The 17,529-nt window shown below is 44.6% G+C and overlaps 1 protein-coding gene across 15 annotated transcripts in view; it reads left to right on the forward strand.

Moving 5' to 3' along the window:
* Window positions 1–17,529, forward strand: part of cadps2 (Ca++-dependent secretion activator 2) — a 1,044,194-nt gene that overhangs the window by 537,162 nt on the left and 489,503 nt on the right. For all 15 annotated transcript variants that reach the window (XM_072484477.1, XM_072484475.1, XM_072484478.1 and 12 more), the window contains exon 7: window positions 10,342–10,453. In XM_072484477.1, coding sequence (XP_072340578.1) covers window positions 10,342–10,453 — 112 coding nt within the window. The remainder of the gene's footprint in view (window positions 1–10,341; window positions 10,454–17,529) is intronic.

Consider the following 17,529-nt stretch of genomic DNA (forward strand, 5'->3'; position numbering starts at 1 on the left):
TCCTTTATTGCTTCCTAGTCAGATTCAGTCTCCAACTACCCCAACTCCTCTTTACTATCCTTTTATCCATTAATATGCCTATAGAAAACTCTTGGACTCCCTTTTATGTTACTTGCCAGTCTCTTCTCACATTCTCTATATGTCTCTTTTTTTAATTTTCACTTCCTTTCAGAACCTTCTACATTCACCTCGATTTTCATTGTCCTATCCATCTGACATCTGTCCAATGCCCCCTTTTTCTTCTTTAATCATCTTTTCCCTTGTCATCTAGGTGTACGGATCCTCCTGCTAATCCCTTGTTTTTTTCCCCCTTTTAATTTCTATTATTCTTCTATTTCAATTTTTATACATGGACAAAAATTCACCTGTGTCTTTAGATGGACTTCACCTTTAATTTTTAAAAAATGAACCTCCAGCAGCATGGGCTGTTCGGTCTGACATCAGTGTTAACACATCTTGATGGACTTGATTGGCAGCCAATGAGCTCTTTCAGATTGCCGGGGCTCAGCTAATAATGTATGCTGCTTGGTTTGACAGTTCTGGAATGTTTCTTCCTCTGTGAGACTGTGTTTCTGGAGTTAAGTTTCATTTTGAACTCAGAGCTGAAGGAAGCTCCTTTGAGTTTCTCGCTCTCTAAAAGGGTAAATTTCTCTCACACACCCGAGTGGAGACTCTGTTTTCTCCTCAGCATAGGTGGAGGACATTCTAGTGAGACTGGAAACCAACTAAGAGACAGCTCTGAATTGTTTGAGGGGAGACAAATCTTAAGAAAGTCCAGACTAGCACCAATTGAAGGCAGGTTCAGTTGTTTTGAAATCCTGTGTGGGGAACTCTGCTCTTATCTCAGAAAGGCTGTTAGACATTCTGGTGGAGTTGGACCCAAATAAGAATTACACAGGTCTGAGGCTGTTCTTTCGGAGTGAAGGTCCAGGTTAATAAAAGTTAAAAGTAGGGAGGCACAATGGTGCAGTGGTTAGTACTGCTGCCCCACGGCACCGAGGACCCGGGTTCGATCCCAGTCCCGGGTCACTGTCCGTGTGGAATTTTCACATTCTCCCCATATCTGCATGGGTCTCAGCCCCATAACCCAAACGGATGTGCAGGGTAGGTGGATTGGCTCTGCTAAATTGCCCCTTAATTGGAAATTTAAAAACAAATTAAAGTTAAAGTGACTTCCCAGAGGGAATCCCACAGCCTGGGAGTTCTGACTGAATGTTACTACCAGAAGAGCCTTATTATAAATCCAACTGCTGGTTTTGATCACTCTGCATCCTGGAAGGACAGCCTGCTGTTGCAAGAACTTCAACATCTGAAGCAAGTCACTAATTTTCTATTCCATATTTTAATTCCTATTATTGCTACTTCTCCCTCTCCCTCTGCGTATGTCTGTCTTGCCTGTGTTTGGGTAGAGGGTGGGACAGTAAACGGGGAGAGTAGTAGATTAGCTGGCCATTATCCTTTTATAAGTATTGCATGCCTTATCTTTATTTTTGTTTAAATAAACAGTTGTAGTGTTTCACTTACAAATCTGGTGCCTGTAAGTCATTGGGGAAGTCAAGAGCCAAAGATCTCAGAAACTTTATAATTCACTTGTGTTCGGACTTCGGGAGCTGTGGGGCTGCAATCGACCGGACTCTAACCCATGGTGTTGTAACACAGGAAACACCAGCTTTAGTTGCCCTACTTTTCCTCTGCTTGAGATTGTATTCAAACCATCTCATCTTTAAAGGCAACACATTGTTGTGTTACACTTTTGTCATCAATAGATGGTCACCAATAAATCCAATAAAGAATCCAGAAGAAACCTCTTTATCCAAGAGGAGTTAGAATGTGGATCCTGCTAGCCCATGGAGTAGTTGAAGTGAATGCTGCAGGCATGCTTAAAAAGAAGCTAGTAAAACATGAGAGATTAAGGAACAGTAACAGCAAGTTACATGTTTTTTATTCTTTCATTGGATTTGGGCATCGTTTGCAAGGCCAGCGTTTGTTGCCCAACCCTAATTACCCTTGAATAATGTGGCTTGCCATACCATTTCAGAGAGCAGTTAAGCGTCTGTGGGCCTGGAGTCACATGTAGGCCAGACGATGTAAGGATGGCACATTTCTTTCCCTAAAGGGCATTTGTGAACCAGGTAGGTTGTTGCTACAATTGACTATGGTGTCATGGACACCATTATTGAGAAACTTTATAACTAGCTTTATAATTCCAGATTATTAATTTAATTTACCTTTCACCAGTTGCTGTGATTGGATTTGTACCCTTGTCTCCAGGACAATAGTCTGGGCCTCCGGATTACTAGCCCGGTGAGATTACCACTCTGCCACCACAGGTCTTTAATGTAATAGAATATACCAAGGCATTTTCCAAAAGCATTATGAAGTAAAATCGGACACTGAGCATTTGAACAATGTTGGGGCAGAAAGCCAAAAAGCACAGTCAAAGAATTAGGTTTAAAATAGTGTTGGAAGGTTATGCTGACAGGGTAAGACATAGGCAGGTGGGAAGAGGACCATGTGGCGCATAAATATTGGTGTAAATGTGAATGCAAAAGCAAAATACTGCATAGGCTAGAAATCTGAAATAAAAACAGAAAATGCTGAAAATACTCAGCAGTTCTGACTGAATCTGTGAGCGAGAGAAAAACAGAAGTTAACGTTTCAGGCCCGTGACCGCACATCAGAAGTGGGAAAAGTTAGAAATGTAATAGGTTTTGAGCTAGTTGAAAGGGGGAAGGGTGGGATAGAGAACAAAAAGGAAGGTGTGTGATAGGGTGGCGGGCAGGATGCGGGCAGGGATTTTCACAGTAACTTCATTGCAGTGTTAACGTAAGCCTACTTGTGACACTGATAAAGATTCTAGATTATCGGAGAGATTAAATGGCAAAAGGGTCCCTGGTGGAAGGCCAAATGGAGTGGTAATGGGACATGTGGGGGAAAAAAACAGAAGTGTCTGCGGGATGTGTGACTGGGAGGATCATGTGTGACTGCTGTCCAAATCAGAAAAGGAAAAAAAAAAGAAAAAGAACTAAACCAGCAAAGAAAAGGGAAACAAATAACTGGTTTACATTTTTGGGGTAGAAAGGCCTATTTCTGTGTTTAATGTTCTGCAATGCACAGGATAGCGTCCAGCCATGCAGGGCTGGAAGAGCCCAGATTTAATCCCTGGCCTGTGGTGTGGTGTCATCTACTCTGAGGTGTCAGTAGAGTTAAAATCCGTACATCCTGGTGCTATTGGCATTAAGGGGGAGAAACAGTCTGTCGGTTTCCTGATTCTGGCTCACAGCTGGATTGGGTTCACTGGTGATGCACTTTCTGGTTGAATAGCCTCCTTGCACACTAAAACAATAGCCAGCAGCGTGAGTTACCAGAGAATTGTTGGCATCAGTGAATTAGGGAGTTCACAAATTTTTGTTTCGAAAAAAAGAAAATGATTAGCCTGTCAGATCTTTGAAGCTGCAGCCTTTGACTGCAGGGCCAACTTGACAAAACTCTACGCGAATGACTTCTCAATTCTTGCAGTTATCAGCATTACCTCAGAATTGACGATCGTGCCCTGGGATGATGCTGTCGGTCTGATGTTTTAAGCTAGCCGCCTCCAACTGTGGGCAGTTACAAAGATTGCCGCGGTACAGATTTTGACCAGTGCATCGATTCCTGTTTTGAAGGTCACACTGTGGGAAAGACATCAGATGACTCCTAGCTGCAGGGAGACTGGCATATTTGACGGTGCTGAATCGGTAAAATGAGCTGTAATTATAGCCTTTGACTTCTAACTGTGCCTAGGAGAGACACAGAGGTCTAGCACCCATCAGTTGGAACAATTTAGTTGCCATCATGTACAATATCATAATTCAGTTGGAGCTCCATTCAAGCTTCAGATTACAATTAGATCCGGATCTAATTGCACTCGTTACGAACAAAATCACTGTTCTCAGTGGGGGAGCCGGAATAATCTACATTTAGCTTGCTCATTCTGATGTTTCACTAATTGTGTACTATGATCATATCAATCTCCAGTTAAACAGCACACCGTTTATGTACTCATGAACAACCATTGCAAAGTCAGGAATGTCCTGTAAGTCCACTAGCTGGATTCTGATGAAGTGGGATCGTTATCGTTTTTAAAGGTGCTCGCTGATGGTTTTGAAGATTTATTTTCAATACATTGGATGTGATCCACCCTCCCTTGAACTGTATGCCTTGTTAGGCCATCCCAGAGGATATTGCTGTGGATCTGGAGTCACGTGTAATCCAGTGAATATGTATGCAAAAGATGTGAGGTAAAGCTGGATTTAGCCAGCTGGGATGTTTCCATAGATTAAATAGCTTGCCAGCATCCACTGTCTAGAGTTGATTTCAAGAGTGTGGATGAGACAAGCATAAGGAAAATGGAAGAAAATTGGGAAATCTGGAGTAGGAAGATAGTTTGGAGTTTAATTTTGATTGGTATTCAGCCCAGTCTACTACCCGTGGACTAATTTTGCAGAGACAGACATGGAGACCTTCAGTCCCAGAATCTAACTGCCTCGTTGGTTGGTCCCGAATGTTTTACCTCCATTATCCTATCTAGAATACTCCCCCCAAGGTATTAATCACTCTTTACATGAGGGAACACCCTTTTACATCAGCCCTAAACTTCTATTTAACCAGTTGGAATATGTATCTGTTTGCCCTAGAACTATAGTTTGACTTGAAATGGTGTTCTAGATTAACTTTATATTAGTTTCTGTATCTCTACATCTCTCATCCTTTTCTTTCATAAGAAATGGGAGCAAAAGTAAACTTTCTGGTCCCTCGATATTGCTCCATCATTCAAAAATATCAGGCTGATCTACCTCAGATCAAGTTGCCCACGCTATGCCTTGATTCCCTTTAGTGTCTAAAAATCTATGAATTTTGTATTTGAATATATTCAGCAATTCAAGCCTCGAGCACACAGAGTACTAAAGTTACCTCAATATCTCCCCATAAGACAATCCCACCATTCCAAGGATTAGTTTGGTGAACCTCCAGTACACTCCCGCTGTGGCAAGTATATCCTTCCTTTCATGAGGAAATCAAGACTAAACACAGTACTCGAAGTGCGATCTCACCAATGCTCTATACAATTGCATCTTTACTTCTGTACTCGAACCCCCTTGTGATGAAGGCCTCCATATAATTTGCCTTCCTTATTGCTTACTAGCTTTTAGTGACTCATGAACAAGGATACCCAGGTGCCTTTGGACGCAAACATTTCCTAACCACTCACCATTTAAGAAATATTCTGTCTTTCTGTTTTTTGTACCAAAGTGGATAACTTCACACATTATGTTCCATCTGTCATGTACTTGCAAACTCACTTAGCCTGTCCCGGTCCTCTTGAAGCCTCCTTGCGTCCTCCTCACAACTTACATTCCCACCTACTTTGTGTCATCAGCAAATGTAGAAATATTACGATTAGTCCCCACATCCAAATCATTGAACAGCAGTGTTCTCAGCACTGATCCTTGTGGTACCACATTAATAGCAGCCTGCTATCTTGAGAATGACTTGTTTATTCCTACTCTCTGTTTTCTGGCTGTTAAACAATTCTCAATCAATACTAGTATATTACACCCAATCCCATGCACTTTAATTTTGTTTACTAGCCTTCTATGTGGGACCTTATCAAAGCCCTTCTGAAAGTCCAAATACATCACATACACTGGTTTTCCTTTATCAATGCCACAAGTAACATCCTCAAAAGACTCCAGCAGGTTTGGGGCTGGTTTAGCACAGTGGGCTAAACAGCTGGCTTGTAATGCAGAACAATGCCAGCAGCGCGGGTTCAATTCCAGTACCGGCCTCCCCGAACAGACGCCGGCACGTGGCAACTAGAGGCTTTTCACAGTAACTTAGTTGAAGCCTACTTGTGACAATAAGTGATTATTATTATTATTAGGTTTGTCAAATATGATTTCCCTTTCAAAATCCAAGTTGACTCTGTTCTAATTTTGCAATTATTTCTCGGTGTCCAGTGATCACATCCTTTATAATAGATTCTAGCATTTCCCCCCCCCCTACTCACGTCAAACACAGGTCTTTGGTTCTCCATTCTCCCTCTTCTTCCCTTCTTAAATAGTGGGGTTACATTTGCTACTTTCCAGTTCGCAGCAACCTTTCCAGAATCTACAGAGTTTTGAAAGATAACCACCAATGCATTTATATATGTCCACCTCCTTCAGCACCGTGGCATGGAGCTCATCTTGTCCAGCAGAGCCATGACCCTTCACTCGAATTCACTTTTCAAGTACTAACTCTTCACTAATATTCATTTCTTTCAATGCCTTAGCTTCAATGTCCCTTGGTTACTGCGTATTTCTGGGAGATTTTCTGTATCTTCTTCCAAGAAGACAGACACAGTTAATTGTTTAGTTGCTCTTAAGCTTTTACAGTCCACTTTTATGTTTCTCACTAGCTTAAATTCATAATCGCTTTTCCCTTTCTTTGAGTTTCTTGGTCATCTTTTGCTAGGTTCTAAATTGCTCCCAATCCTTAATTTTACCACTTTTTTGGCCCCTTTATAAGACACTTCCTTTGATGTAATGTAATCTTTATTTTGTTAGCCATGGTTGATTAATCTTTCCCAATGGGTGTTTATACCTTTATATCTGTTGGAGTACCGTCAAATCTTTTAGTGTATGTTCCTGATCCACCATAGCTAAATTGCCTTCTCAAACCTTCATGGATTCCCTTGATCAGATTTAAGGCTCTAGTTTCAGAATGAATCATATTTAAACTTAATGTGAAATTCCATTATAATATGGTCACTATTACCAAAAGCTCGTTTACAGCAAGGCTATGAATTAGCCATTTCTGATTTGGTTCTTCAATGTACTGCTCCAGAGGTCCACCCTGTACACACTCCAGGAATCCATACTCCACAGTATTAACGCTAATTGGGTTTACCCAGTCTATATGTAAATTGAAGTCCCCCATTACTGTAGTTCTCATGTTGCATGCATCTCTAACTTACAAGGATAAGAGTGGTCCGAGGATGAATGTGCTAAATTGGGGGAAGGCTAATTATAACAATATTAGGCGGGAACTGAAGAGCATAGATTGGGGGCGGATGTTTGAGGGCAAATCAACATCTGACATGTGGGAGGCTTTCAAGTGTCAGTTGATAGGAATACAGGACAGGCATGTTCCTGTGAGGAAGAAAGACAAATACGGCAATTTTCGGGAACCTTGGATGACGAATGATATTGTAGGCCTCGTCAAAAAGAAAAAGGAGGCATTTGTCAGGGCTAAAAGGCTGGGAACAGACGAAGCCTGTGTGGCATATAAGGAAAGTAGGAAGGAACTTAAGCAGGGAGTCAGGAGGGCTAGAAGGGGTCATGAAAAGTCATTGGCAAATAGGGTTAAGGAAAATCCCAAGGCTTTTTACACTTACATAAAAAGCAAGAGGGTAGCCAGGGAAAGGGTTGGCCCACTGAAGGATAGGCAAGGGAATCTATGTGTGGAGCCAGAGGAAATGGGCGAGGTACTAAATGAATACTTTGCATCAGTATTCACCAAAGAGAAGGAATTGGTAGATGTTGAGTCTGGAGAAGGGGGTGTAGATAGCCTGGGTCACATTGTGATCCAAAAAGACGAGGTGTTGGGTGTCTTAAAAAATATTAAGGTAGATAAGTCCCCAGGGCCGGATGGGATCTACCCCAGAATACTGAAGGAGGCTGGAGAGGAAATTGCTGAGGCCTTGACAGAAATCTTTGGATCCTCGCTGTCTTCAGGGGATGTCCCGGAGGACTGGAGAATAGCCAATGTTGTTCCTCTGTTTAAGAAGGGTGGCAGGGATAATCCCGGGAACTACAGGCCGGTGAGCCTTACTTCAGTGGTAGGGAAATTACTGGAGAGAATTCTTCGAGACAGGATCTACTCCCATTTGGAAGCAAATGGACGTATTAGTGAGAGGCAGCACGGTTTTGTGAAGGGGAGGTCGTGTCTCACTAACTTGATAGAGTTTTTCGAGGAGGTCACTAAGATGATTGATGCAGGTAGGGCAGTAGATGTTGTCTATATGGACTTCAGTAAGGCCTTTGACAAGGTCCCTCATGGTAGACTAGTACAAAAGGTGAAGTCACACGGGATCAGGGGTGAACTGGCAAGGTGGATACAGAACTGGCTAGGCCATAGAAGGCAGAGGGTAGCAATGGAGGGATGCTTTTCTAATTGGAGGGCTGTGACCAGTGGTGTTCCACAGGGATCAGTGCTGGGACCTTTGCTCTTTGTAGTATATATAAATGATTTGGAGGAAAATGTAACTGGTCTGATTAGTAAGTTTGCAGACGACACAAAGGTTGGTGGAATTGCGGATAGCGATGAGGACTGTCTGAGGATACAGCAGGATTTAGATTGTCTGGAGACTTGGGCGGAGAGATGGCAGATGGAGTTTAACCTGGACAAATGTGAGGTAATGCATTTTGGAAGGGCTAATGCAGGTAGGGAATATACAGTGAATGGTAGAACCCTCAAGAGTATTGAAAGTCAAAGAGATCTAGGAGTACAGGTCCACAGATCACTGAAAGGGGCTACACAGGTGGAGAAGGTAGTCAAGAAGGCATACGGCATGCTTGCCTTCATTGGCCGGGGCATTGAGTATAAGAATTGGCAAGTCATGTTGCAGCTGTATAGAACCTTAGTTAGGCCACACTTGGAGTATAGTGTTCAATTCTGGTCGCCACACTACCAGAAGGATGTGGAGGCTTTAGAGAGGGTGCAGAAGAGATTTACCAGAATGTTGCCTGGTATGGAGGGCATAAGCTATGAGGAGCGATTGAATAAACTCGGTTTGTTCTCACTGGAACGAAGGAGGTTGAGGGGCGACCTGATAGAGGTATACAAAATTATGAGGGGCATAGACAGAGTGGATAGTCAGAGGCTTTTCCCCAGGGTAGAGGGGTCAATTACTAGGGGGCATAGGTTTAAGGTGAGAGGGGCAAAGTTTAGAGTAGATGTACGAGGCAAGTTTTTTACGCAGAGGGTAGTGGGTGCCTGGAACTCACTACCGGAGGAGGTAGTGGAGGCAGGGACGATAGGGACATTTAAGGGGCATCTTGACAAATATATGAATAGGATGGGAATAGAAGGATACGGACCCAGGAAGTGTCGAAGATTGTAGTTTAGTCGGGCAGTATGGTCGGCACGGGCTTGGAGGGCCGAAGGGCCTGTTCCTGTGCTGTACATTTCTTTGTTCTTTGTTTGTCTTGTTCCTTGATTCAGACCATGCCCGATATTACCGCTACTGTTTGGCCTATAAACAACACCTATCAATGTTTGCTGACCTTGCTGTTTCTTAGTCACACTCAAACTGATTCTGCATCTTGATCCTTCAATCTAAGATCCTCTCTTGCTATTGATCGCATACTTTATTAACAGTGTTGACCCCCTCCTTTTTACCTCTCCTTCCTACGTGATGAATCACAACCCTCAGAGTGAAGGAACTTCTTATCTCAATCTTGAAAAAGATGACTCCTTATTCTGGGACTGACAGTCCATCATTCTAGATTCTCTACCGAGGGGAAGCAACCTCTCAGCGTCTACCAAGTCAAGCCCTCCAAGAGTTTGATTCATTTCAATAAGATCACCTCATTATTCTAAACAGATCCATTCTACTCAATCTTTCCACATAAGTCAACTCTTTCTTCCCAGGAACCAATTAAATAAATCTTTATTTTCCCCCTTAACTGACGATCCTATGTTTCTTTAACCTTTCATCAAAACTTTCCTTTGTCATTATCAATCAGCTTTATGGCTATTTTTCGTATTGTTTCCAGGGTCTAAATGCTTCCTTTCTGTCCTGTTGACTGGAACACCATAAAACCTCAACCTGGCAGTGTCAGACTTACAATCTAAACATAGAAACTTCAGGGGATCCCATAATACTCTGCAGCCAAAACATTTTTCTGTTGTAATTTATGATACCTGTCAACATGCTGCCATGTTCCCAATAGCAAAGGTGAGGTAACGACCAGACAATCTAAGTGATGTTGGTATGAAATTTTTACAACTCCCCATTTCCTGTTAGTTACGTAATCCTCTGTCCACACAGATATATCACCAACGACATTATGACTTCTTATCTTGTTCAGTAATCTTCTTTGTGACAGCTTATTGTGACAGCTTATCAAATGACTTTTGGAAATCCAAATAGTAGTTCAAATGGCTGCGATCGTTTGAAATTTGGTATTCTTGCATTTGGCCTACTAAGTTTAAAATGAAAAGCTTTGACAATATGTCTTTCTTTTCAGCAAAATCTGGAACAATGAGATGTACTTCAATTTTGGAAACTCACTTCTTGTCTTATATCTGTTGCAGATGGGGCACACAGGGAGATTTTACCACTACACATCCTCGTCCAGTTGTCAAGATTAAATTCTTCACAGAGAGCACAGGAGTTCTTGCGCTGGAAGATAAAGAACTGGGGAAGGTAAGATTCACCTTTGCGTTCTGGAGTTTCAGTTCAGGGTTGAAAGCCCTGAGTATTTTTTTCAAGTTGTTAACTTGATGCATAATTGAAATGGTGGAACAGGACAGGCTGAACATTGAGTTTCCAAATTGAAATATGCAGAATACCTTCAAAGTTTAATTTTTCTCTCTACCAGAACTCTTATTTGAATGGCAGGCATCTGAGAATCAGATGATCACGGTATGTGGTTCAGTTATACTGATGTACTTTTCTAACTTATCTAACAAACTTCTCAAAAGAGGAGAAGGACGGGAAGCAGGAAACTGTAGGTCAGTGAGACTAATGTCTGTTATTGTGGAAATGTTAGAATCCATTATTAAGGAGGTAGCAGTAGGACATTTGGGAAATCATAATACAGAAAGTATCAGCAAGGTTTTGTGAAAGAGAAATCGTGTTTGAACAATTTATGAAAGTTCTTTGAGGATGTAACGAGCAGGATGGATAAAGGAGAACCGGTAGATTTGGTGTATTTGGATTTCCAAAAGTCATTTGATAAGCAGTCACATGAAAGATTACTGCACAAGATAAGAAATCATGGTGTTGGTAATATACCGGTGTGAATAGACGATTAGTTAATGAACAAGAAATGGGATGTCGGTATAAATGGGTCATTTACAACTTGGCAAACAATAAACTAAAAGTAGAAAAGTTTTACTAAAACTGTGAAGGGTTCTGGTGAGACGACATCTAGAATAAGGATTAGCAAGGATCATACTTAATGATGGAGTAGTCTCGAAGGGCCAAATGACCTACTCCTGCTCCTATTTTCTATGTTTTTAGGACTTATGAGAGGTTTGGGCCAAAACACATTGGAGTTTAGCAAATGAGAGGTGATCTTTTCAAAGCATATAATATTCTGAGGTAGCTGCTGCAAAGATGTTCCCCCTGATGGGTGAACCTAGAATTAGGTGTTTCAAATAGGGGGTCTCTATTTCAGACAGGGATGTCTGAATTTATTCTCCAACATTGTTAGCCTTTGGAATTCTCATCCACCGAGAGCAGTGGAGAATTGGCCATTGAATATATTCGACAGATTTTTGATTTACAATGGAGTCGAGGGATTCAGGAGCCATGCAGGAAAATGGAATCAAGATCCAAATCCGATCACCCACAATCTTACAGAATGGGAGAGGAGGCACGATGGGCCAAATGGCCTACTCAAGCTCATTTTTTTCTGATCTAATGGCTTTATGATTGTGTTCAATGGTGTAATATTGTAATTTGGAAGGCACTTTCCATTCATACCACAGAAATGCATTATAGTACAGTTAACCAGCTGCTGTCAAAGCAAAGATGAGGTTAATGACTCAGTATTATTTAAGCACACATGGTTCAGCAATGTCAGGCAAGGAGCAGGTGGTGTTTAATTGCTAAAATCTAAAAGTTGCTATCCGAGGTGTACAGCTCCACCATTAGCTTCACAAAAGCAGCATCTCAGGGGACGTCTGGTGGGGTAATGTAGGGGAAAGATGTGCATGAGGTGGTTCCTGTACTTTTGGCCCCTTTTCTTAGTACCACAGATTGGTACTTCTTGAAAACCCACAGAATTAATGAAAGAAGGATCCTGTTTGACTGAAATACCCAAAAAAGTTCAGGGAGAAAAGGTGGAAGGAAAGGTTCATCGACAGAGTCTGAGGCCTCTCAGAGTTCAGCGGCAGGTCGAATGGCAGAGTCAGCCTCTGGCGCTCAGGCCACTCCACAGACGGCTGAGGTGTTTTCTCGTACCTTGGCGAAGGAGTTCGGAAAGCACCGACAAATTCTGTCGGACGACCTCCAGAAATTAACGGAAGAGGTGTTGGCCCGCATTTGAGACGTCCTGGGGAAAACCAGTGAAACCGTGGAAGCCCATGGAGCCACGATCAAAGATATGGAAGTGGCCCTTTTGAACCACAGTGACTGGATTGCCTCGCTGCAATCGGAGCTATCTTTGGTGATTGTAGTGAACAATCATTGAAGGCCAAGGTAGGTGAATGACCAAGAGAATAGGACTAGGACGCAAAATATTTGAATTCTGGGACTACCAGAGGGGATGGAAGACTCTGTGTCTATGGGGTGCTTCTCAGATTTGTTCGGTAAGATGGTGGTTGAGGGTGGACTCACATCCTCACCTGAGTTGGACCGAGCCCGCCATACACTCCGGCAGAGGCCACGTCCTGAGGATCCACAGCCTGCAGTGATAATGAGGGTTTCACAGCTTCAAGGAGAAAGAGAGGGAGAGGGTTCTAAGATGGACAAAGGAACACGTGACTTTAAGTGGGAAGGACACGCCATCAGGTTTTCTCAAAACGTGAATGCGGGGCTGGTGAAGAAGAGGGCTGCATTTAATAGATCTAAGGACGCCCTGTATAAAAGTACAGTTCAGTGTGGTCTACCCTCCTCGGCTTAGAGTAACCTTGGAGGGAAAAGATTCTTTCTTTGACACACTGGGAGAGGTGAACCTTTTTGTTAAAAAACACAAGTTAAAGCAAGGGGGGGGGGGGAAGGGATTGATGCTGGGAGATATTTTTTCGAGAGGAAATGTAGGGGGGGGGATTTTGGGAGGGGGGGGGAAGGGTTTCGATGTTAATAATGGATAGGGGCAGGTCAGGCTCATGGGGCAGGGCCCGGTGGTCTGATGATGGTGGATAAGAAGGGTGGGGGGGGGGGGGGTGAGAGACCCCCCCAGTTACGATAGTCACGTGGAACGTGAGGGGGTTAGGAGGTCCGGTCAACAGGTCAAGGGTGCTTGCGCATCTTAAAAGTTTGAAAGCCGATGTAACAATGCTGCAGGAGACTCACTTGAGGGTGAAGGACCAGATGGGACTTAAAAAAGGCTGGGTTAGTCAGATGTTTCACTCTGGATTTGACGGAAGGGCTCGAGAGGTAGCGGTAATGGTCAGCAAAAGAGTAGAGTATGTTTCCTGATGGAGAATGTGGTTGCAGATCAGGGGGGCAGCTATGTGATTGAGACAGCAGCGCTGGAGGGAAGGTTAGTGGCGCTGTTAAGTGAATACGGTCCCAATTGGAACAATGTGGGATTCGCAAAGAAGGTGTTTGGGGCTATCCCCGACTTGGAAACACAAGAACTGATAGTGGGGGGGGGGGGAACTGGAACTTGCTGTAGGAGCCAAGGTTGGACAGGTCACGGCCGCACTCGCTGGTCCTATCGAGAGGGCGAAGGCGCTGGCTGGGCTAATGGTGGAAATGGGAGGGGTGGACCCTTGGAGGTTTCTGCAGCCGAGGGAATGGGAGTACTAATTTTTCTCGGCAGTCCATAAGATATACTCGCAGATTGACTTATTCGTGGCGGGGAAGGCTTTGCTGGCTGGAGTTAAGGGGTCAGAATACTCGGCAATTGCAGTGTCAGATCATACTCCGCATTGGGTGGATATGGTACCGGATATGGTAAGCGCAGAGACCGGGGTGGAAACTGGATGTGGGACTTCTGGGGGACCAAGGGTTCTGTGACAAAATTGAAAAGGTAATTGAGGAATATGTAGGTTTCAGCTGTACGGGTGAGGTGTTGAAGGCAGTTGTCTGGGAGACTCTAAAGTCAGTTGTGAGGGGTGAGGTGATTTCGTTTAAGGCCAGGGTGGACAAAGAGGAGAGGTTGGAGCGTCAGAGGGTAATAGATGAGATGTTGGAGGTAGATACGAGTTATGCAGAAAATGGGGACCCAGCGAAGTTGGAAAAGAGGAAGGAACTACAGGCGAGCTTTGACCGACTATCTACCAGGAAGGTGGTGCGCCAACTGAGGCGAGCAAGGGTTCAGTTTCCGAGCATGGAGATAAGGCGAGTATGTTAGCAGGTCAGCTCCGGAGGGAGGTAGCGGTAAGGGAAATTGTTCAGTTGAGGGATAGGGCAGGGAAGTTGGTGGTAGCTCCGGATCTGATTAACAAGGTCTTTGAGGAAGTTTATGAGAGGTTGTACAGGTCAAAGCCACCTGGGGGAGACCAGGAGATGCAGGAATTTCTAGATGAGTTGGAGTACCCGAGGTTAGGGGAGAGGGACAGGGCTACATTAGAAGGAGCTATAGTGGAGCAGGAGATAAAGGATGCGATTGGGAGGATGCAGTGGGGGAAGGTGGCAGGGCCGGATGGGTTTCCGGGTGGAATATTATAAAAAATTCAAGGAGAAGCTGGCACCCCTGATGGTGGGGATGTTTGAAGAGGCGATAGGGAAGGGGGTGTTGCCACAAACTTTGGGGCAGGCATTGATTTTCCTGTTGCTAAAAAAAGACAAGGACCCGACGGAGTGTGGGTCGTTTAGGCCCATATCACTTTTAAAAGCGGACGCAAAAGTATTGGCGAAGATACTGGTGGGTAGGCTGGAGGAGTGCCTCCCGAAAGTGATAGGTGAAGATCAGACTGGGTTTGTGAGAGGGAGGCAGCTCTTTTCAAATGTTAGAAAGGTATTGAACGTGGTTATGGCACCGGCGGAGGGGAAGGAAACAGAGGTGGGTGTGGCATTGGACGCTGATAAGGCATTTGACTGGGTAGAATGGGGGTACGAAATGGCATTTCTGGAGCGGTTTGGGATTGGACCAAGATTTGTGAACTGGGTAAAGCTACTATATAAGGAGCCGAGGGCGAGTGTCCGCACAAACAACATCAGCTCGAGATACTTTTCTCTCCACAGTGGGACTAGGCTGGGATGTCCTATGTCCCCCCTGCTGTTTGCACTCGCGATTGAGCAGTTGGCCATCGCATTAAGAAGTTTGGGGGTATGGAAAGGAATAGTGCGGGAGGGGATAGAGCATAGGGTGTCCTTACGTGCCGATGACTTGCTGTTATACGTGTCGGAATCGAGTGTGACGATAGGGGGAATATTGGACCTGCTTTGGGTGTTCGGGTCTTTCTCGGGGTACAAACTAAATCTAGACAAGAGTGAGTATTTTGAGGTGTCTCGACCGGGGGTGGGGGCAGGGGTGGGGGGCTGCCATTCCGCAGGGCAGGGACTCACTTTAGCAGGTGCCTGGGAATGGGAGGGGGGGCTCCGCTGGTACAACATTTCTAGTTTGGTGGGGAGAGTGAAAGCTGATCTGGGAAGGTGGGATGGTCTCCCTCTGTCACTGGCCGGTCGGGTACAGGCGGTTAGAATGAACGTATTGCCACGATTTCTGTCTATTTTCCAATGCCTGCTGATTTTCCTGCCAAAGGCTTTTTTCAAAGAGATTGAAGGAATGATTACTTCGTTCATATGGGGAGGGAAGGTGGCCAGAGTTAGAAAAGTGTTGCTACAGAGGGAAAGGCAGGCAGGGGGTTTGGGTCTTCTGAACCTGATGTATTACTACTGGGTGGCGAATGTGGAGAAGGTGCGGAGCTGGGTCAGAGGGTTTGATTCCTAGTGGGTCAAAATGGAGGAGAGTTTGCGCAGGGGGTCGGGATTGAAAGCACTAGCAACAACGCCGCTCCCGATGGCCCCGTGAAATACTCAGGGAGTCCGGTAATAGTAGCTTCATTGAGAATTTGGAGGCTGTTTCGCCAACATTTTGGGTTGGGGGCAGGGTCAAGGGAAATGCCGATTCGGGGAACCACAGATTTGAGCCAGGGAAGTGGGATGGAAATTTTCGGAAATGGGAGGAGAAGGGGATTAAGACACTAAAAGATTTGTTTCTTAGGGGACGGTTTGCAGGATTGAAGGAGCTGGAAGCGAAGTATGGGCTGGAGCAAGGGGAAATGTTTAGATACATGCAGGTTTGAGATTTTGCCAGAAAGGAGATACAGAGCTTCCCGGTGGAGCCGGCCTCCACATTGCTGGAGGAGGTGCAGACGACAGGGGGACTGGAGAAGGGGGTAATGTCGGCAGTTTACGGAGCTATTTTGGAAGAGGAGAAGGCACCACTGGAAGGGATCAAAGCAAAGTGGGAGGTAGAGTTGGGAGAGGATATGGAAGAGGGGTTCTGGTGTGAGATGCTCCGGAGAGTGAACGCCTCCACCTCGTGCGCAAGGTTGGGGCTGATACAGCTGAAGGTGGTATACAGAGCACACCTCACGAGGGCGAGGATGAGCCGATTCTTTGAAGGAGTAGAAGATGTGTGTGAACGTTGCGGGGGGAGGGGGGGGCTAATCACGTTCATATGTTTTGTTCCTGTCCAAAGCTGGAGGATTACTGGAAGGAGGTTTTTAGGGTAATCTCTAAAGTGGTGCACGTGAAACTGGACCCGGGCCCCCGGGAGGCCATATTCGGGGTGTCGGACCAGCCGGGGCTGGAAACGGGTGCAGAGGCAGATGTTGTAGCCTTCGCCTCGTTGATCGCCCGAAGGTGGATCCTGAAGGGTTGGAGAGCAACCTCTCCACCATGTGCCCTGGGGTGGCGGGGGGGACCTGTTGGAATTCTTGACTCTTGAGAATGTTAAGTTTGAACTGAGGGGAAGGATGGAGGGGTTCTACAAGTCATGGGCATTATTCATTCTGCACTTTCAAGAAATAATCGAACATTAGTGGTGGCAGGGTTGGGGGAGGGGGACTGTGTGTGTTAATGGTGACTATGGGTGATTCCTGATTCCTTTTTGTCATTTGTTTATGTGAACATACGGGCTATTGTTTATTGTTGGTAGGTGTAAATTTGGGAGAAAATGTGAAAAAGGAGGAGAATAAAATTTTTTTTTTAAAAACACAAGTTCGGCACAGTGTAATGGAGATTTTAGTTCTGATGAAGGTCATGTTGAATTGTTGCATTTTTGGGGTTTCATGGTTGTTATGTTTTCTTGGTCTTGTTGGGGTTGAATCTTTCTGGTTCTCATTTAGATTTTGGGTTTAGTTCTGGTTGGGGTTTTGTTTGTTATGATAATATATATCTCATTTTCAGAGCGCAGTGTTTATGGGGTTTGAGTATTGTTTTGTATATTGTGGTGATATGCCTATGGGCTACATCACAGATGGATGGTGTGTGACCTCCAACCAGGTGGCGGTGCAGACATACCATGCAGTCTCAGGACCAAGGTCATGTGACCAGCGACTCCCATATAAGGGGAGACGCATCCGGCCATGAGGAAAAGATGGCAGAGGGTAATAAGACATGCAAGACAATGGTCGGTGCAGAGGAGTAATAAGCAG

The sequence above is a fragment of the Scyliorhinus torazame genome, chromosome 19 (genome assembly GCF_047496885.1).
Source record: "Scyliorhinus torazame isolate Kashiwa2021f chromosome 19, sScyTor2.1, whole genome shotgun sequence".
Taxonomy (NCBI): Eukaryota; Metazoa; Chordata; class Chondrichthyes; order Carcharhiniformes; family Scyliorhinidae; genus Scyliorhinus; species Scyliorhinus torazame.